The sequence below is a fragment of the Mytilus edulis genome, chromosome 10 (genome assembly GCF_963676685.1).
Source record: "Mytilus edulis chromosome 10, xbMytEdul2.2, whole genome shotgun sequence".
NCBI classification, from domain to species: Eukaryota; Metazoa; Mollusca; class Bivalvia; order Mytilida; family Mytilidae; genus Mytilus; species Mytilus edulis.
The window spans coordinates 5341459-5364754 of record NC_092353.1 but is presented as its reverse complement, the minus strand read 5'-3'; the positions used below and the strand labels follow the sequence as shown (position 1 = coordinate 5364754).

Sequence of the window (23296 nt, the reverse complement as noted above, 5' to 3'; positions counted from 1 at the left end):
GCATAGACATTTGTACGCAAGATGCATGTTTTGTCTACGAAGGACCTATCAGTGGCGCTCGAATCAAAAAGTTGATAAGGCCAATAAAAGATACGAAATTGAAGGGCATTTTGGACACAACAATTCTACACGTTTTGTCGAATTTAGCTGAGGTATTCTATTGTTGGAATAAAACATCTGTAGTTTTGTTCATTAATCCTTATGAACATCACATTGTCTGTCTTCATTCTTTAAATTAATAAAATAAAACTTACTATTAAAAGCAGTATGAAAACAAGGTCTTAATTTGATTTTGAAAATCAGTCTTTTGATATGTCTTTTCTGACTTGAGCTGACAAATCCCATGGATTGACAAAATCTTACCTATTTCACAGTGAACTCCATTATAACCTGGCGCACATGTGCAGGTGTATCCATTCACTTCATCTGTACAGCTACCTCCATTATCACAAGGTCCAGACGCACATTCATCAATATCTGTAAACAAAAAAATGATCTGTGTAAATAGACCAGAAACTAGTAAAGGTGGTCCAATTGGTACCCTACAAAAACTTATACTTAGTCAGACATGTGTACATATTCAAAATGACATCAAATTTTTATAGCAAGTAAATCATATTTTCTGACTGACGTTTCGACAGAGGAAGCCTCACGTTGAGTTTATATGCTTTCGACATATACAATACACATTATCATTAGAAGATAGAAGAAATATTGAGTTTTTGTCCTACAAACTCACTATATCCCAATGTGTTATATACCACACATTTTTTCAAATATTACTTACTATTGTTTTACAAAGGGGTGCAAACCACTGTTGGATTCAAAAATGTTTCCATTTTGTCTTACTTGTTTGACAGTTATTGTCTGTATATCCAGCGGCACATGTGCAGGTGTATTCGTTTATTCCATCAGTACAGGTACCTCCATTCTGACATGGCTTTGGAGCACATTCGTCTATATCTGAATGATATTGAAAAAGAAAAGTTAGTTGTTTTATAAGCAATGCTTTGCATCAAAAGGTTCTGCCTTTTACATCTGCAATCAATGAATCAACATATTTCATATTTTGTAACCTTAACCGAAATTCTATGAACTAAAGCCAAATCTGTGTGGAACTCACAACATATAGCAGAATATCTCATTTAATTACAAATGATAAAATGATATAACACTAATAAAAAACTGTCTTCTTACTTATTTCACAATGAACTCCGTCATATCCGGGGACACATGAACATGTGTATCCATTCACATTATCTGTACAGCTACCTCCGTGTTCACATGGTCCAGATGCACATTCATTGATATCTGTTAAATTTTAAAAAAATATCTTTTATGGGAAGAATCAATTAACAAAAAAGCTCATAATATATACTAGCAAAGAAATTGTGTACGACAGACGTGCGTTTCGGCTACAAAAGACTAATCGGTGACGCTCTAATAAAAAAGTAAAAACATGACCAAATAAGTACAAAAGTTGAAGAGCATTGCGGACCAAAAAATCATAAACATTTGTCAAAAGCAGCTAATGTAATCTATTCCTGGGAAAGAAAATCCTGATTATTTGGTCACCAAATCCTTTCACACCTCATAACTCATCATTCTATAACTTTCTAAAGTGAAACAAACTGAACGATAAATATAAAAAAGGACCAAATTTACATTTCGAAATTCAGTCTTTCATTATTTGATGTTTGACTTGAGCTGACAAAACCCGCTGAATGACATACTTACCTCTTTCACAGTGAACTCCATTATAACCTGGAGCACATGTGCAGGTGTATCCATTCACTTCATCAGTACAGCTACCTCCGTGTTCACATGGTCCAGATGCACATTCATTTATATCTGTTAAATTATACAAAACAAAAGATGTTTAATGGGAAGTTGCAATCAACACACACGCTCATCATAGATGCTAGCATAGACATTTGTACGCAAGATGCATGTTTTGTCTACGAAGGACCCATCAGTGGCGCTCGAATCAAAAAGTTGATAAGGCCAATAAAAGATACGAAATTGAAGGGCATTTTGGACACAACAATTCTAAACGTTTTGTCGAATTTTTTAGTCTACAATAACTCAATAAAAATTATTTCCCTTTAATGCCAGCAGATCAGTAATTTGTATAGAAAATATTATACGAGTCATAATTACACAATAACTTTGTCTTAGAAGACAAAGCTATAAAATATACATCTACAAAACAATGGTTTGAACTATTTATTTATAAAATCTATTTATGATAGAAGTTTCCATGTCAAAATTAGACCTTCTTATTCAGTGACTCATACTATAGTAAGTCATTTTTATGTTTGAAACAATTGACAAAGATATCAACTAACTGGATCTGGATGGTAAGTATTACTTTTGATTTCACAGCACTCACTTCATACTAACAACATTTCACTTGAACAATCTGCTAAAACATTTTACCAGTTGATCAGTTAGTTGGAGAATAAATCTAACTGCAATTTGGTAAACTGTTTTGGCCATTGCTATTGTGATACCCCAAAGGTCACTGGATAAGCACAGTAAATTATACAAAACAAAAGATGTTTAATGGGAAGTTGCAATCAACACACACGCTCATCATAGATGCTAGCATAGACATTTGTACGCAAGATGCATGTTTTGTCTACGAAGGACCCATCAGTGGCGCTCGAATCAAAAAGTTGATAAGGCCAATAAAAGATACGAAATTGAAGGGCATTTTGGACACAACAATTCTACACGTTTTGTCGAATTTAGCTGAGGTATTCTATTGTTGGAATAAAACATCCGTAGTATTTGTTCATTAATCCTTATGAACATCACATTGTCTGTCTTCATTCTTTAAATTCATAAAATGAAACTTACTATTAAAAGCAGTATGAAAACAAGGTCTTAATTTGATTTTAAAAATCAGTCTATTGATATGTCTTTTCTAACTTGAGCTGACAAATCCCATGGATTGACAAAATCTTACCTATTTCACAGTGAACTCCATTATAACCTGGCGCACATGTGCAGGTGTATCCATTCACTTCATCTGTACAGCTACCTCCATTATCACAAGGTCCAGACGCACATTCATCAATATCTGTAAACAAAAAGATGATCCGTGTAAATAGACCAGAAACTAGTAAAGGTGGTCCAATTGGTATCCTACAAAAACTTATACTTAGTCAGACAATCAAGTTCCTTATGTGTACATATTCAAAATGACATCAAATTTTTATAGCAAGTAAATCATATTTTCTGACTGACGTTTCGACAGAGGAAGCCTCACGTTAAGTTCATATGCTTTCTACATATGCAATACACATTATCATTAGAAGATAGAAGAAATATTGAGTTTTCGTCCTACAAACTCACTATATTCCAATGTGTTATATACCCCACATATTTTCAAATATTACTTACTATTGTTTTACAAAGGGGTGAAAACCACTGTTGGATTCAAAAATGTTTCCATTTTGTCTTACTTGTTTGACAGTTATTGTCTGTATATCCAGCGGCACATGTGCAGGTGTATTCGTTTATTCCATCAGTACAGGTACCTCCATTCTGACATGGCTTTGGAGCACATTCGTCTATATCTGAATGATATTGAAAAAGAAAAATTAGTTGTTTTATAAGCAATGCTTTGAATCAAAAGGTTCTGCCTTTTACATCTGCAATCAATGAATCAACATATTTCATATTTTGTAACCTTATCCGAAATTCTATGAACTAAAGCCAAATCTGTGTGGAACTCACAACATATAGCAGAATATCTCATTTAAGGTAGCACAATACAAAGATTTTTTTACTTCCAATCACTAACCTTTGAAATGATGTAACTTTCTTATGAATGCATAGAAAATAATAAAAGAGGTATATATAGATAGATAAAAGATTTATCTTTTAAATGAATGCAATATTTTTATTATGCAATCATTATGTAATCAATTATTATGTAATTAGTGGCAAAATCTGGGTACGTTCACTTGAATGAATTTAGCTCTATCATCTCTTTAACTATACTAAAAATTTTAACGAAATCTTAATCAACACATTTTGGGCTTCAAAAGGGTGTCTCAGATTGTCTCTATGGTATTCCATTCTCTCACAAATCTCTAATTAGTGTAAACATCCTAACCACATAAAAGAAGATAATGATTAATTAGGTGTAAAATTTGTTCTATACATTCTATCTAAAATCTGAGACACCCTTTTGTAGATAATGGCCATAGGAACAACATATAATAAAATCAACCCTCTAGGGATACCTATGCAGAAGCTAATTTCATTTGAAAGTGAAAATTTGGTGAAAAATATTTTAGACACAGTTAACATTATAATTGGTTACATAATTAAAGCATAATACTAACATTGCATTTATTTGAAAGAGTAATCTGTTAGCTATCCAAAACTACCACTTTTATAAATTTTCAAGCTTTATTAAGAAAGTTACAGCATTTTAAAACTTGGGAGTTGGAGTTATAAAATCTTTGTATTGTGCTACCTTAAGTACAAATGATAAAATGAGATAACACTAATAAAAAAACTGTCTTCTTACTTATTTCACAATGAACTCCGTCATATCCGGGGACACATGAACATGTGTATCCATTCACATTATCTGTACAGCTACCTCCGTGTTCACATGGTCCAGATGCACATTCATTGATATCTGTTAAATTATATAAAACAAAAGATGTTTAATGGGACGACGCAATCAACAAAAAAGCTCATCATATATACTAGCATAGAAATTGTGTACGCCAGACGTGCGTTTCGGCTACAAAAGACTAATCGGTGACGCTCTAATAAAAAAGTAAAAAAATGACCAAATAAGTACAAAAGTTGAAGAGTATTGCGGACCAAAAAATCATAAACATTTGTCAAAAGCAGCTAATGTAATCTATTCCTGGGAAAGAAAATCCTGATTATTTGGTCACCAAATCCTTTCACACCTCATAACTCACCATTCTATAACTTTCTAAAGTGAAACAAACTGAACGATAAATATAAAAAAGGACCAAATTTACATTTCGAAATTCAGTCTTTCATTATTTGATGTTTGACTTGAGCTGACAAAACCCGCTGAATGACATACTTACCTCTTTCACAGTGAACTCCATTATAACCTGGAGCACATGTGCAGGTGTATCCATTCACTTCATCAGTACAGCTACCTCCGTGTTCACATGGTCCAGATGCACATTCATTTATATCTGTTAAATTATACAAAACAAAAGATGTTTAATGGGAAGTTGCAATCAACACACACGCTCATCATAGATGATAGCATAGACATTTGTACGCAAGATGCATGTTTTGTCTACGAAGGACCCATCAGTGGCGCTCGAATCAAAAAGTTGATAAGGCCAATAAAAGATACGAAATTGAAGGGCATTTTGGACACAACAATTCTAAACGTTTTGTCGAATTTTTTAGTCTACAATAACTCAATAAAAATTATTTCCCTTTAATGCCAGCAGATCAGTAATTTGTATAGAAAATATTATACGAGTCATAATTACACAATAGCTTTGTCTTAGAAGACAAAGCTATAAAATATACATCTACAAAACAATGGTTTGAACTATTTATTTATAAAATCTATTTATGATAGAAGTTTCCATGTCAAAATTAGACCTTCTTATTCAGTGACTCATACTATAGTAAGTCATTTTTGTGTTTGAAACAATTGACAAAGATATCAACTAACTGGATCTGGATGGTAAGTATTACTTTTGATTTCACAGCACTCACTTCATACTAACAACATTTCACTTGAACAATCTGCTAAAACATTTTACCAGTTGATCAGTTAGTTGGAGAATAAATCTAACTGCAATTTGGTAAACTGTTTTGGCCATTGCTATTGTGATACCCCAAAGGTCACTGGATAAGCACAGTAAATTATACAAAACAAAAGATGTTTAATGGGAAGTTGCAATCAACACACACGCTCATCATAGATGCTAGCATAGACATTTGTACGCAAGATGCATGTTTTGTCTACGAAGGACCCATCAGTGGCGCTCGAATCAAAAAGTTGATAAGGCCAATAAAAGATACGAAATTGAAGGGCATTTTGGACACAACAATTCTAAACGTTTTGTTGAATTTAGCTGAGGTATTCTATTGTTGGAATAAAACATCCGTAGTATTTGTTCATTAATCCTTATGAACATCACATTGTCTGTCTTCATTCTTTAAATTCATAAAATGAAACTTACTATTAAAAGCAGTATGAAAACAAGGTCTTAATTTGATTTTAAAAATCAGTCTATTGATATGTCTTTTCTAACTTGAGCTGACAAATCCCATGGATTGACAAAATCTTACCTATTTCACAGTGAACTCCATTATAACCTGGCGCACATGTGCAGGTGTATCCATTCACTTCATCTGTACAGCGACCTCCATTATCACAAGGTCCCGACGCACATTCATCAATATCTGTAAACAAAAAGATGATCCGTGTAAATAGACCAGAAACTAGTAAAGGTGGTCCAATTGGTATCCTACAAAAACTTATACTTAGTCAGACAATCAAGTTCCTTATGTGTACATATTCAAAATGACATCAAATTTTTATAGCAAGTAAATCATATTTTCTGACTGACGTTTCGACAGAGGAAGCCTCACGTTGAGTTCATATGCTTTCTACATATGCAATACACATTATCATTAGAAGATAGAAGAAATATTGAGTTTTCGTCCTACAAACTCACTATATTCCAATGTGTTATATACCCCACATATTTTCAAATATTACTTACTATTGTTTTACAAAGGGGTGAAAACCACTGTTGGATTCAAAAATGTTTCCATTTTGTCTTACTTGTTTGACAGTTATTGTCTGTATATCCAGCGGCACATGTGCAGGTGTATTCGTTTATTCCATCAGTACAGGTACCTCCATTCTGACATGGCTTTGGAGCACATTCGTCTATATCTGAATGATATTGAAAAAGAAAAATTAGTTGTTTTATAAGCAGTGCTTTGAATCAAAAGGTTCTGCCTTTTACATCTGCAATCAATGAATCAACATATTTCATATTTTGTAACCTTAACCGAAATTCTATGAACTAAAGCCAAATCTGTGTGGAACTCACAACATATAGCAGAATATCTCATTTAAGTACAAATGATAAAATGAGATAACACTAATAAAAAAACTGTCTTCTTACTTATTTCACAATGAACTCCGTCATATCCGGGGACACATGAACATGTGTATCCATTCACATTATCTGTACAGCTACCTCCGTGTTCACATGGTCCAGATGCACATTCATTGATATCTGTTAAATTATATAAAACAAAAGATGTTTAATGGGACGACGCAATCAACAAAAAAGCTCATCATATATACTAGCATAGAAATTGTGTACGCCAGACGTGCGTTTCGGCTACAAAAGACTAATCGGTGACGCTCTAATAAAAAAGTAAAAAAATGACCAAATAAGTACAAAAGTTGAAGAGCATTGCGGACCAAAAAATCATAACCATTTGTCAAAAGCAGCTAATGTAATCTATTCCTGGGAAAGGAAATCCTGATTATTTGGTCACCAAATGCTTTCACACCTCATAACTCACCATTCTATAACTTTCTAAAACAAACTGAACGATAAATATAAAAAAGGACCAAATTTACATTTCGAAATTCAGTCTTTCATTATTTGATGTTTGACTTGAGCTGACAAAACCCGCTGAATGACATACTTACCTCTTTCACAGTGAACTCCATTATAACCTGGAGCACATGTGCAGGTGTATCCATTCACTTCATCAGTACAGCTACCTCCGTGTTCACATGGTCCAGATGCACATTCATTTATATCTGTTAAATTATACAAAACAAAAGATGTTTAATGGGAAGTTGCAATCAACACACACGCTCATCATAGATGCTCGCATAGAAATTTGTACGCAAGATGCATGTTTCGTCTACAAAGGACCCATCAGTGGCGCTCGAATCAAAAGTTGATAAGGCCAATAAAAGATACAAAATTGAAGGGCATTGAAGACACAAAAATTCTAAACGTTTTGTCGAATTTAGCTGAGGTATTCTATTGTTGGAATAAAAAATCCGTAGTATTTGTTCATTAATCCTTATGAACATCACATTGTCTGTCTTCATTCTTTAAATTCATAAAATGAAACGCACTATTAAAAGCAGTATGAAAACAAGGTCTTAATTTGATTTTGAAAATCAGTCTTTTGATATGTCTTTTCTAACTTGAGCTGACAAATCCCATGGATTGACAAAATCTTACCTATTTCACAGTGAACTCCATTATAACCTGGCGCACATGTGCAGGTGTATCCATTCACTTCATCTGTACAGCTACCTCCATTATCACAAGGTCCAGACGCACATTCATCAATATCTGTAAACAAAAAGATGATCTGTGTAAATAGACCAGAAACTAGTAAAGGTGGTCCAATTGGTATCCTACAAAAACTTATACTTAGTCAGACAATCAAGTTCCTTATGTGTACATATTCAAAATGACATCAAATTTTTATAGCAAGTAAATCATATTTTCTGACTGACGTTTCGACAGAGGAAGCCTCACGTTGAGTTCATATGCTTTCTACATATGCAATACACATTATCATTAGAAGATAGAAGAAATATTGAGTTTTCGTCCTACAAACTCACTATATTCCAATGTGTTATATACCCCACATATTTTCAAATGTTACTTACTATTGTTTTACAAAGGGGTGAAAACCACTGTTGGATTCAAAAATGTTTCCATTTTGTCTTACTTGTTTGACAGTTATTGTCTGTATATCCAGCGGCACATGTGCAGGTGTATTCGTTTATTCCATCAGTACAGGTACCTCCATTCTGACATGGCTTTGGAGCACATTCGTCTATATCTGAATGATATTGAAAAAGAAAAATTAGTTGTTTTATAAGCAATGCTTTGCATCAAAAGGTTCTGCCTTTTACATCTGCAATCAATGAATCAACATATTTCATAATTTGTAACCTTAACCGAAATTCTATGAACTAAAGCCAAATCTGTGTGGAACTCACAACATATAGCAGAATATCTCATTTAATTACAAATGATAAAATGAGATAACACTAATAAAAAAACTGTCTTCTTACTTATTTCACAATGAACTCCGTCATATCCGGGGACACATGAACATGTGTATCCATTCACATTATCTGTACAGCTACCTCCGTGTTCACATGGTCCAGATGCACATTCATTGATATCTGTTAAATTATATAAAACAAAAGATGTTTAATGGGACGACGCAATCAACAAAAAAGCTCATCATATATACTAGCATATAAATTGTGTACGCTAGACGTGCGTTTCGGCTACAAAAGACTAATCGGTGACGCTCTAATAAAAAAGTAAAAAAATGGCCAAATAAGTACAAAGTTGAAGAGCATTGCGGACCAAAAAATCATAACCATTTGTCAAAAGCAGCTAATGTAATCTATTCCTGGGAAAGAGAATCCTGATTATTTGGTCACCAAATCCTTTCACACCTCATAACTCACCATTCTATAACTTTCTAAAGTGAAACAAACTGAACGATAAATATAAAAAAGGACCAAATTTACATTTCGAAATTCAGTCTTTCATTATTTGATGTTTGACTTGAGCTGACAAAACCCGCTGAATGACATACTTACCTCTTTCACAGTGAACTCCATTATAACCTGGAGCACATGTGCAGGTGTATCCATTCACTTCATCAGTACAGCTACCTCCGTGTTCACATGGTCCAGATGCACATTCATTTATATCTGTTAAATTATACAAAACAAAAGATGTTTAATGGGAAGTTGCAATCAACACACACGCTCATCATAGATGCTAGCATAGAAATTTGTACGCAAGATGCATGTTTCGTCTACAAAGGTCTTAATTTGATTTTGAAAATCAGTCTTTTGATATGTCTTTTCTAACTTGAGCTGACAAATCCCATGGATTGACAAAATCTTACCTATTTCACAGTGAACTCCATTATAACCTGGCGCACATGTGCAGGTGTATCCATTCACTTCATCTGTACAGCTACCTCCATTATCACAAGGTCCAGACGCACATTCATCAATATCTGTAAACAAAAAGATGATCTGTGTAAATAGACCAGAAACTAGTAAAGGTGGTCCAATAGGTATCCTACAAAAACTTATACTTAGTCAGACAATCAAGTTCCTTATGTGTACATATTCAAAATGACATCAAATTTTTATAGCAAGTAAATCATATTTTCTGACTGACGTTTCGACAGAGGAAGCCTCACGTTGAGTTCATATGCTTTCTACATATGCAATACACATTATCATTAGAAGATAGAAGAAATATTGAGTTTTCGTCCTACAAACTCACTATATTCCAATGTGTTATATACCCCACATATTTTCAAATATTACTTACTATTGTTTTACAAAGGGGTGAAAACCACTGTTGGATTCAAAAATGTTTCCATTTTGTCTTACTTGTTTGACAGTTATTGTCTGTATATCCAGCGGCACATGTGCAGGTGTATTCGTTTATTCCATCAGTACAGGTACCTCCATTCTGACATGGCTTTGGAGCACATTCGTCTATATCTGAATGATATTGAAAAAGAAAAATTAGTTGTTTTATAAGCAATGCTTTGAATCAAAAGGTTCTGCCTTTTACATCTGCAATCAATGAATCAACATATTTCATATTTTGTATCCTTAACCGAAATTCTATGAACTAAAGCCAAATCTGTGTGGAACTCACAACATATAGCAGAATATCTCATTTAATTACAAATGATAAAATGAGATAACACTAATAAAAAAACTGTCTTCTTACTTATTTCACAATGAACTCCGTCATATCCGGGGACACATGAACATGTGTATCCATTCACATTATCTGTACAGCTACCTCCGTGTTCACATGGTCCAGATGCACATTCATTGATATCTGTTAAATTATATAAAACAAAAGATGTTTAATGGGACGACGCAATCAACAAAAAAGCTCATCATATATACTAGCATAGAAATTGTGTACGCCAGACGTGCGTTTCGGCTACAAAAGACTAATCGGTGACGCTCTAATAAAAAAGTAAAAAAATGACCAAATAAGTACAAAAGTTGAAGAGTATTGCGGACCAAAAAATCATAAACATTTGTCAAAAGCAGCTAATGTAATCTATTCCTGGGAAAGAAAATCTTGATTATTTGGTCACCAAATCCTTTCACACCTCATAACTCACCATTCTATAACTTTCTAAAGTGAAACAAACTGAACGATAAATATAAAAAAGGACCAAATTTACATTTCGAAATTCAGTCTTTCATTATTTGATGTTTGACTTGAGCTGACAAAACCCGATGAATGACATACTTACCTCTTTCACAGTGAACTCCATTATAACCTGGAGCACATGTGCAGGTGTATCCATTCACTTCATCAGTACAGCTACCCCCGTGTTCACATGGTCCAGATGCACATTCATTTATATCTGTTAAATTATACAAAACAAAAGATGTTTAATGGGAACTTGCAATCAACACACACGCTCATCATAGATGCTAGCATAGACATTTGTACGCAAGATGCATGTTTTGTCTACGAAGGACCCATCAGTGGCGCTCGAATCAAAAAGTTGATAAGGCCAATAAAAGATACGAAATTGAAGGGCATTTTGGACACAACAATTCTAAACGTTTTGTCGAATTTAGCTGAGGTATTCTATTGTTGGAATAAAACATCCGTAGTATTTGTTCATTAATTCTTATGAACATCACATTGTCTGTCTTCATTCTTTAGATTCATAAAATGAAACTTACTATTAAAAGCAGTATGAAAACAAGGTCTTAATTTGATTTTGAAAATCAGTCTTTTGATATGTCTTTTCTAACTTGAGCTGACAAATCCCATGGATTGACAAAATCTTACCTATTTTACAGTGAACTCCATTATAACCTGGCGCACATGTGCAGGTGTATCGATTCACTTCATCTGTACAGCTACCTCCATTATCACAAGGTCCAGACGCACATTCATCAATATCTGTAAACAAAAAGATGATCTGTGTAAATAGACCAGAAACTAGTAAAGGTGCTCCAATTGGTATCCTACAAAAACTTATACTTAGTCAGACAATCAAGTTCCTTATGTGTACATATTCAAAATGACATCAAATTTTTATAGCAAGTAAATCATATTTTCTGACTGACGTTTCGACAGAGGAAGCCTCACGTTGAGTTCATATGCTTTCGACATATACAATACACATTATCATTAGAAGATAGAAGAAATATTGAGTTTTCGTCCTACAAACTCACTATATTCCAATGTGTTATATACCCCACATATTTTCAAATATTACTTACTATTGTTTTACAAAGGGGTGAAAACCACTGTTGGATTCAAAAATGTTTCCATTTTGTCTTACTTGTTTGACAGTTATTGTCTGTATATCCAGCGGCACATGTGCAGGTGTATTCGTTTATTCCATCAGTACAGGTACCTCCATTCTGACATGGCTTTGGAGCACATTCGTCTATATCTGAATGATATTGAAAAAGAAAAATTAGTTGTTTTATAAGCAATGCTTTGCATCAAAAGGTTCTGCCTTTTACATCTGCAATCAATGAATCAACATATTTCATATTTTGTAACCTTAACCGAAATTCTATGAACTAAAGCCAAATCTGTGTGGAACTCACAACATATAGCAGAATATCTCATTTAATTACAAATGATAAAATGAGATAACACTAATAAAAAAACTGTCTTCTTACTTATTTCACAATGAACTCCGTCATATCCGGGGACACATGAACATGTGTATCCATTCACATTATCTGTACAGCTACCTCCGTGTTCACATGGTCCAGATGCACATTCATTGATATCTGTTAAATTATATAAAACAAAAGATGTTTAATGGGACGACGCAATCAACAAAAAAGCTCATCATATATACTAGCATAGAAATTGTGTACGCCAGACGTGCGTTTCGGCTACAAAAGACTAATCGGTGACGCTCTAATAAAAAAGTAAAAAAATGGCCAAATAAGTACAAAGTTGAAGAGCATTGCGGACCAAAAAATCATAACCATTTGTCAAAAGCAGCTAATGTAATCTATTCCTGGGAAAGAAAATCCTGATTATTTGGTCACCAAATCCTTTCACACCTCATAACTCACCATTCTATAACTTTCTAAAGTGAAACAAACTGAACGATAAATATAAAAAAGGACCAAATTTACATTTCGAAATTCAGTCTTTCATTATTTGATGTTTGACTTGAGCTGACAAAACCCGCTGAATGACATACTTACCTCTTTCACAGTGAACTCCATTATAACCTGGAGCACATGTGCAGGTGTATCCATTCACTTCATCAGTACAGCTACCTCCGTGTTCACATGGTCCAGATGCACATTCATTTATATCTGTTAAATTATACAAAACAAAAGATGTTTAATGGGAAGTTGCAATCAACACACACGCTCATCATAGATGCTAGCATAGAAATTTGTACGCAAGATGCATGTTTCGTCTACAAAGGACTCATCAGTGGCGCTCGAATCAAAAGTTGATAAGGCCAATAAAAGATACAAAATTGAAGGGCATTGAAGACACAAAAATTCTAAACGTTTTGTCGAATTTAGCTGAGGTATTCTATTGTTGGAATAAAAAATCCGTAGTATTTGTTCATTAATCCTTATGAACATCACATTGTCTGTCTTCATTCTTTAAATTCCTAAAATGAAAGGCACTATTAAAAGCAGTATGAAAACAAGGTCTTAATTTGATTTTGAAAATCAGTCTTTTGATATGTCTTTTCTGACTTGAACTGACAAATCCCATAGATTGACAAAATCTTACCTATTTCACAGTGAACTCCATTATAACCAGGCGCACATGTGCAGGTGTATCCATTCACTTCATCTGTACAGCTACCTCCATTATCACAAGGTCCAGACGCACATTCATTAATATCTGTAAACAAAAACATGATCTGTGTAAACAGACCAGAAACTAGTAAAGGTGGTCCTATTCGTACCCTACAAAAACTTATACTTAGTCAGACAATCAAGTTCCTTATGTGTACATGTTCAAAATGACATCAAATATTTATAGCAAGTAAATCATATTTTCTGACTGACGTTTCGACAGAGGAAGCCTCACGTTGAGTTCATATGCTTTCGACATATACAATACACATTATCATTAGAAGAAATATTGAGTTTTTGTCCTACAAACTCACTATATTCCAATGTGTTATATACCACACATATTTTCAAATATTACTTACTATTGTTTTACAAAGGGGTGAAAACCACTGTTGGATTCAAAAATGTTTCCATTTTGTCTTACTTGTTTGACAGTTATTGTCTGTATATCCAGCGGCACATGTGCAGGTGTATTCGTTTATTCCATCAGTACAGGTACCTCCATTCTGACATGGCTTTGGAGCACATTCGTCTATATCTGAATGGTATTGAAAAAGAAAAGTTAGTTGTTTTATAAGTAATGCTTTGCATCAAAAGGTTCTGCCTTTTACATCTGCAATCAATGAATCAACATATTTCATATTTTGTAACCTTAACCGAAATGCTATGAACTAAAGCCAAATCTGTGTTGTTCTCACAACAAATAGCAGAATATCTCATTTAATTACAAATGATAGATTTAGATGACACTAATAAAAAAAAACTGTCTTCTTACTTATTTCACAATGAACTCCGTCATATCCGGGGACACACGAACATGTGTATCCATTCACATTATCTGTACAGCTACCTCCGTGTTCACATGGTCCAGATGCACATTCATTGATATCTGTTAAATTATAAAAAACAAAAGATGTTTAATGGGACGACACAATCAACAAAAAAGCTCATCATATATACTAGCATAGAAATTGTGTACGCCAGACGTGCGTTTCGGCTACAAAAGACTAATCGGTGACGCTCTAATAAAAAAGTAAAAAAATGGCCAAATAAGTACAAAGTTGAAGAGCATTGCGGACCAAAAAATCAGAAACATTTGTCAAAAGCAGCAAATGTAATCTATTCCTGGGAAAGAAAATCCTGATTATTTGGTCACCAAATCCTTTCACGCCTCATAACTCATCATTCTATAACTTTCTAAAGTGAAACAACGATAAATAAAAAAAATGGACCAAATTTACATTTCGAAATTCAGTCTTTTATTATTTGATGTTTGACTTGAGCTGACAAAACCCGCTGAATGACAGACTTACCTCTTTCACAGTAAACTCCATTATAACCTGGAGCACATGTGCAGGTGTATCCATTCACTTCATCAGTACAGCTACCTCCGTGTTCACATGGTCCAGATGCACATTCATTGATATCTGTTAAATTATACAAAACAAAAGATGTTTAATGGGAACTTGCAATCAACACACACGCTCATCATAGATACTAGTATAGAAATTTGTACGCCTGATGCATGTTTCGTCTACAAAAGACCAATCAGTGGCGCTCGAATCAAAAGTTGATAAGGCCAATAAATGATACAAAATTGAAGGGCATTGAGGACACAAAAATTCTAAACGTTTTGTCGAATTTAGCTGAGGTATTCTATTGTTGGAATAAAACAATTCGTAGTATTTGTTCATTAATCCTTATGAACATTACATTGTCTGTCTTCATTCTTAAATTTCCTAAAATGAAACGCAATGTTAAAAGCAGTATGAAAACAAGGTCTTAATTTGATTTTGAAAATCAGTCTTTTGATATATCTTTTCTGACTTGAGCTGACAAATCCCATGAATTGACAAAATCTAACCTATTTCACAGTGTACTCCATTATACCCTGGAGCACATGTGCAGGTGTATCCATTCACTTCATCTGTACAGCTACCTCCATTATCACAAGGTCCAGATGCACATTCATCAATATCTGTCAACAAAAAGATGATCCGAATAAACAGACCAGAAAATAGTAAAGGTGGTCCAATTGGTACCCTACAAAAACTTATACTTAGTCAGACAATCAAGTTCCTTATGTGTACATATTCAAAATGACATCAAATTTTTATAGCAAGTAAATCATATTTTCTGACTGACAACTCGACAGAGGAAGCCTCACGTTGAGTTCATATGCTTTCGATATATACAATACACATTATCATTAGAAGAAATATTGAGTTTTTGTACTACAAACTCACTATATTTCAATGTGTTATGTACCACACATATTTTCAAATATTACTTACTATTGTGTTACAAAGGGGTAAAAACCACTGTTGAATTCTAAAATGTTTCCATTTTGTCTTACTTGTTTGACAGTTTTTGTCTGTATATCCAGCGGCACATGTGCAGGTGTATTCGTTTATTCCATCAGAACAGGTACCTCCATTCTGACATGGCTTTGGAGCACATTCGTCTATATCTGAATTGTATTGAAAAAGAAAAGTTAGTTGTTTTATAAGCAATGCTTTGCATCAAAAGGTTCTGCCCTTTACATCTGCAATCAATGAATCAACATATTTAATATTTTGTAACCTTAACCGAAATTCTATGAACTAAAGGCAAATCTGTGTTGTTCTCACAACATATAGCAGAATATCTCATTTAACTACAATTGATAGAATAAGATGACACTAATAGAAAACTGTCTTCTTACTTATTTCACAATGAACTCCGTCATATCCGGGAACACACGAACATGTGTATCCATTCACATTATCTGTACAGCTACCTCCGTGTTCACATGGTCCAGATGCACATTCATTGATATCTGTTAAATTATACAAGACAAAAGATGTTTAATGAGAAGACGCAATCAACAAACAAGCTCATCATTTATACTAGCATAGAAATTGTGTACGCCAGACGTGCGTTTCGGCTAAAAAAGACTGATCGGTGACGCGCTAATCAAAAAGTAAAAAAATGGCCAAATAAGTACAAAGTTGAAGAGCATTGCGGACCAAAAAATCAGAAACATTTGTCAAAAGCAGCTAATGTAATCCAATTTGGGAAAGAAAATCCTGATAATTTAGTCACTAAATCCTGTCACACCGCATAACTCACCATTCTATAACTTTTTAAGTTAAACAAACTGAACGATAAATATAATAAAGGACTGAATTTAGATTTCGAAAATCAGTCTTTCATTACTTTAAGTTTGACTTGATCTGACAAAACCCGCTGAATGACAAAGACTTACCTCTTTCACAGTGAACTCCATTATAACCTGGAGCACATGTGCAGGTGTATCCATTCACTTCATCAGTACAGCTACCTCCGTATTCACATGGTCCAGATGCACATTCATTGATATCTGTTAAATTATACAAAACAAAAGATGTTTAATGGGAACTTGCAATCACCACAAACGCTCATCATAGATGCTAGCATAGAAATTTTGTACGCCAGATGCATGTTTCGTCTACAAAAGACCAATTAGTGACGCTCGAATCAAAAAGTTGATAAGGCCAAAAAATGTTACAGAATTGAAGGGCATTGATGACACCAAATTCTAAACGGTTTGTCGAATTTAGCTGAGGTAATCTATTGTCGGAATAAAAAAATCCGTAGAATTTGTTCATTAATCCTTACGAACATCACACTGTCTGCCTTCATTCTTTAACTTTCTTAAATGAAAATTACTATCAAAAGCAGTATAACAACAAGGTCTTAATTCGATTTTGAAAATCAGTCTTTTGATATTTCTTTTCTGACTTAAGCTGACAAATACCATGGATTGACAAAATCTTACCTATTTCACAGTGTACTCCATTATAACCTGGAGCACATGTGCAGGTGTATCGATTCACTTCATCTGTACAGCTACCTCCATTATCACAAGGTCCAGATGCACATTCATCAATATCTGTCAACAAAAAGATGATCTGAATAAACAGACCAGAAAATAGTAAAGGTGGTCCAATTGGTACCCTACAAAAACTTATACTTAGTCAGACAATCAAGTTCCTTATGTGTACATATTCAAAATGACATCAAATTTTTATAGCAAGTAAATCATATTTTATGACTGACGTCTCGACAGAGGAAGCCTCACGTTGAGTTCATGTGCTTTCGACATATACAATACACATTATCATTAGAAGAAATATTGAGTTTTTGTCCTACAAACTCACTATATTTCAATGTGTTATGTACCACACATATTTTCAAATATTAATTACTTTTGTTTTACAAAGGGGTGAAAACCACTGTTGAATTCTAAAATGTTTCCAATTTGTCTTACTTGTTTGACAGTTATTGTCTGTATATCCAGCGGCACATGTGCAGGTGTATTCGATTATTCCATCAGTACAGGTACCTCCATTCTGACATGGCTTTGGAGCACATTCGTCTATATCTGAATTGTATTGAAAAAGAAAAGTTAGTTGTTTTATAAGCAATGCTTTGCATCAAAAGGTTCTGCCCTTCTACATCTGAAATCAATGAATCAACATATTTCATATTTTGTAACCTTAACCGAAATTCTATGAACTAAAGGCTGTGTTCTCACAACATATAGCAGAATATCTAAGATGTTTATTGGAAAAATGCAATCCCCAAAAAGATCTATTTCTGAAACTATGAACAACACAATTATTTATTTTGTAAAAAATATTGCCAATCTCAATTTATACTGTATACCTAACAACAAAAATATTTTCATTTACCTTTGTACATTATTTTAATTAGCGGTTATTTGTTCAAGTTTATTGTTAACTTTCTGTAATCATTTAACCTATCACAGCGGTAGACTGTTGTCCTAATTTATTCACATAATTATTAATTTTGTAAAACAAATAATTCCTGCCTCAATTTATACTGTATACCTAACAACAAAAATATTTTTATTTACCTTTGTACATTATTTTAATTAGCGGTTATTTGTTCAAGTTTATTGTTAACTTTCTGTAATCATTTAACCTATCACAGCGGTAGACATTTGTCCTAATTTATTCACAAAATTATTAATTTTGTAAAAAAATTATTTCGTGCCTCAGTTAATACTGTTTACCTCACAACAAAATTATTTTAATTTACCTATGTACATCATTGACTTTCTGAAATCATGTAACATATCACTGCAGCAGACTGTTGTCCTTATTATTCACTACTTATTTTGTTGATTTTGAATTGACATTATCATAGATCAAATTTGTTCGTTTAGTGTATGTTCACTTGTTGGCCATTTCAATTCATACTTTATAGTGTGTCTTTTTATGTTGTGATTTTCACTTTAGTTTCAGATAAAGTCAGTGTTTGGGAACTATAAAAACATTATAACCTAATGCTTTTTGTCTGTATCTGTCCGAAGTCTGGAACCTGATGTTCAGTAGTTGTTCTTTGTTGATGTGGTTAATAAGTGTTTCTCGTTTTTTGAGTGTTTATAGCTTATACTGTTGAATATTTCGTTCGAATTATTAAAATAATAACAAATGGAAGTTTTTAACGACCTTGACTGTTATTAAAACTAGGCATTTTTAATGCCCTTTATAGCATGCTGTACATGGTCGGTATAAGCCAATGCTCCGTGTTGAAGACCGTACTATCACCATTCGTTAACTTTCTTACGTGACACTGATTGAAATATAAAAATAAGCACTAAAATAGATTTTGATAAATCTCGCTGAATGACAAAGACTTACCTATTTCACAGTGAACTCCATTATAACCTGGAGCACATGCACAGGTGTATCCATTCACTTCATCAGTACATCTACCTCCATTATCACAGGGTGCAGACGCACATTCATCAATATCTGTAAACAATAAGATGTTATTTAGAACATTGAAAATTGTTTGTTACAATTAGTGCCCTTTATAAATATGTAATTAATGTATACCTAGTCAGACAATCATGTTCAATATGCGTTATTTTTCAAATGAAATCATGAGTATATATTTATGAGGGACAACTTGACACGAAAAGCTTCCCCTTGAGATTACATGCTTCGTATATATAAAGTACTCATAATTATTGACAGAAAAGTCAGTCTTTTGTTATAGGAACTCTATATCAATCAATTTCCAATGTCAACATTTTCAAATACCATCTCAACCATTTTCAAGTATTCCTTATTTTTTTCTAAAGGGGATGCAGAACCCTACTGGAAACCTTAGATGTTCGAGTTTTTGTAAAAAAAAACTTATTGTTTGTTATCTAGCGGCAATTTTGCAGGTGTATGAGTTGAATCCATCACGACAGGTACCATGAAGCTGGCGTACAGATAAGTCACATTCATTAATATCAGCAATTTCGTAGATCTATTGATGTTATTACTTTGTATTTCGGTAATATTAATTAAAAAAAAAACGATTCGATTCAAGATCCATGTATTCAATATCTTATATATATATGCAATAACGTCGATGCATGTGTTTGTTCTATTTATAGATGAAGAGTTTCTATGTATTCGATTTTATTAGTATGCCTCATGAACCTTTTTTTAACCTGATATTTGTTTAAATCTAGTGAAATTTAAAGTAAGTTTAAGGTAATAATCGTTTGATAGGGAAAATGATTTACCAAAATAATTACACATTGTATATGTTTGTAGATTACTTCTTGAATATATTAGGTGAAATATATCATACATTGAAAACTGATTTTAAAGAGTTTCTCTACTATGTTGTCTTGTCAATTATCTATTTAGTTCAAATTCGATAATGAGTCTTACAATATATATCTGTTTTAAAACTTAAATTATGAAATTCAGTTTTTAAATTGAAAACATGTGTTCATATATTTATCATTAAATAGTAGAAAGTAAAATCACATAAAATACTGCACTCAGAGGAAACTCAATTCGGAAAGTCCATAATCACATGGCAAAATCAAATAACAAAACACATCAAAAACGAATGTACAAGAACTGTCATATTCCTGATTGGTACAGGCATTTTCAAATGTAGAAAATGGTGGATTAAACCTGGTTTTATAGCGCTAACCCCTCACTTTTATGACAGTCTCATATATACCGCTGTTCAAAATCTATAAATCGATAGAGAAAAAACAAGAAAAAAAGAGAGGGGAAAGATACCAGAGGGACATTCAAACTCATAGATCCAAAACAAACTGACAACGACAGGGCTAAAAAAAAAGACAAAGAGATAAATAGTAGTACAGAAGACAAAACATAGAAAACAAAAAACTAAAAACTAAGCAACACAAACCCGACCAAAAACTTGGACTGATCGCGGGTGGTCTGGAAGGGTAAACATATCCTGCTTGCATGAGGTACCCGTCGAGTTGCTTATGTTGCTCATGCATTACAAGAGGGTCATTCAACCTCATAAATCGAAAGTAAACTGACAACATTCAATAATTTCCATATGTAGTATAGTTTATAAACCATAATCATTCTATACATATTTATATTTGATATTCTTTAAATTATAACTTTTCTCTTGTTTCGTTGATGTTTTTGAAACATAGGTTTTTACACACGTTGTACAATCTTCTTATTACTTTTTGTCTTCTTTCAAATCTATGACTCGAAAGTACAGGATCTTATCAATATAATAGTGATACAATACATAGTAATTACCTGTTTTAAAAACAAGGTATTTACAGATGTGTCATGAAGATTATATTTTGACTTCTTTCTAATCTAAAATGATAATTACAATATCCAACTTACTGGTATTTAACACTTATAACTTATGACAGACGAATATTTAGTATTGACTTTGTTTTTCATTAAAAAAATACAAAATATAATCTTCTTGACATATCTGTACTCAATCCTTTTTCATAAATTAGTTGTTGATATTCGCCAAGGCATTCTATTGACAAGTACAATGTATTTAAATGGTAAAAATGGCACAATTGAACGCAAAATTGTAAAAAAAGATACAATCTTACATACTTATTAAATTCTAACACGCACAATGTGCATAAGTCCTTGTGTACGTGAAACTTGTCTCTTAGTTGGTCTATTTATTAATGAAAGAAAAGTTTCATAACTCTCGCGTAAAAGCAATTTTTGCATAAATGTCTCGCTTGAAGTAGCATTATAGGCTTATTGCAGAAACGTAAGGATAGTGGTATTTAAGATATAATGTATTGTATTTGAAGCTTTAAGGACGTCCATCGGTAGTTTTACTGTCGCAAACTTTTTTTTTAGTTTTTTTGCTTATCATTATCATTACATGTCAATATATTCAGCAATTCAAACTGTCGGCTTACTTAGTTACAGCAAGGAGATAGAGAATTTTACGCTAACTGTCATCCAATCAGAACCATTGAAACAAAATAATTGCATTAGAATTAAATATGTATAACTTCACATTTAAAATGCTGTAAAAACGAAAGCATCATTACATTAAAAAGTTGTTAAAACAACCATGAGTATGAAAAAGGAAGATGTGGTATAGAGGTTAACAGTTATGAAATGTACCAAGATTATAATTTATTAAACCAGTCGTTAACAACTTTAAGTCATCATAGGGCCTTCAACAACGAGAACTGATCTTATAGTCAAAGTAGTCACTGAAAGTTATTTCAAAGTAAATAACGACTATAACAAATCATATGTCAAAGACTAAAATAACAATAAGTACACATCCAAACTTCCAATATAGTTAGTAGAAAGAGATGTATGAGAAAGCTTGACTAATGATTTCTAAAGTATACGTACCTCCTTACATTTCTAGAGACTTTGGTCGTCATGAAATACAACGTCAACAAAACAATGCCGATAGTCGTAATAACAAAATCGATCACGCAGAACAATTCGGTCTAAAATATTTAGCGTATAATATACGCATGTCTACATTTACTTCAGAAACATTATATTATCGTAATACAATGTCATATTGCTGCTTTTCAAATTGACTTTTCAATAACACGAAATTGAAAAACCGAGAACTTGATTGTCTGATTTTTATATAATTATAAGTTGCACATGGAATTATAGTTAGTTGAAAGTGTTTAAGATATAGTTTATATATATACCTAGTTCACAATGACGACCAGCGTATCCTGGAACACATTCACAACTGTAAGCATTCACTTTATCTATACACCTCCCGCCGTGTTGACAATCAACAGAGACACAATCATCGATATCTGAAACGATAATCAACAAAAAAAGTAAAATCACAAAAATAGTAAATTCCTTAACGGAAAGTACTAATCGAATTGCATAATCAAAACCTCAAACACATTTAACGAATGGATAAGAGCAGTTTCTCTGTTAGTTCATATGGTGAAATTACTTAAATGATATAGTTTTACAAAATACTTTTCTTATGAAAAAATTATATGATTCAACTATTTCAGACAAAGTTGTATGTTACTTTATTCTTAACATCGTTTGACTGCCACTCATT

General features: G+C 33.0%; 1 protein-coding gene across 1 annotated transcript in view; it reads right to left on the bottom strand.

Moving 5' to 3' along the window:
- Nucleotides 1-23296, bottom strand: part of LOC139493204 (fibropellin-1-like) — a 31957-nt gene that overhangs the window by 3606 nt on the left and 5055 nt on the right. The window contains exons 8-41 of the mRNA XM_071281407.1: nt 22920-23033; nt 17718-17831; nt 17166-17279; nt 16623-16736; nt 16275-16388; nt 15783-15896; nt 15232-15345; nt 14694-14807; nt 14343-14456; nt 13851-13964; nt 13301-13414; nt 12758-12871; nt 12409-12522; nt 11910-12023; nt 11359-11472; nt 10815-10928; nt 10466-10579; nt 9967-10080; nt 9653-9766; nt 9110-9223; nt 8761-8874; nt 8262-8375; nt 7712-7825; nt 7173-7286; nt 6824-6937; nt 6325-6438; nt 5091-5204; nt 4547-4660; nt 3471-3584; nt 2972-3085; nt 1738-1851; nt 1198-1311; nt 850-963; nt 364-477 (exon numbers count right to left, since the gene is read on the bottom strand). Coding sequence (XP_071137508.1) covers nt 364-477; nt 850-963; nt 1198-1311; nt 1738-1851; nt 2972-3085; nt 3471-3584; nt 4547-4660; nt 5091-5204; nt 6325-6438; nt 6824-6937; nt 7173-7286; nt 7712-7825; nt 8262-8375; nt 8761-8874; nt 9110-9223; nt 9653-9766; nt 9967-10080; nt 10466-10579; nt 10815-10928; nt 11359-11472; nt 11910-12023; nt 12409-12522; nt 12758-12871; nt 13301-13414; nt 13851-13964; nt 14343-14456; nt 14694-14807; nt 15232-15345; nt 15783-15896; nt 16275-16388; nt 16623-16736; nt 17166-17279; nt 17718-17831; nt 22920-23033 — 3876 coding nt within the window. The remainder of the gene's footprint in view (nt 1-363; nt 478-849; nt 964-1197; nt 1312-1737; nt 1852-2971; nt 3086-3470; nt 3585-4546; nt 4661-5090; nt 5205-6324; nt 6439-6823; nt 6938-7172; nt 7287-7711; nt 7826-8261; nt 8376-8760; nt 8875-9109; nt 9224-9652; nt 9767-9966; nt 10081-10465; nt 10580-10814; nt 10929-11358; nt 11473-11909; nt 12024-12408; nt 12523-12757; nt 12872-13300; nt 13415-13850; nt 13965-14342; nt 14457-14693; nt 14808-15231; nt 15346-15782; nt 15897-16274; nt 16389-16622; nt 16737-17165; nt 17280-17717; nt 17832-22919; nt 23034-23296) is intronic.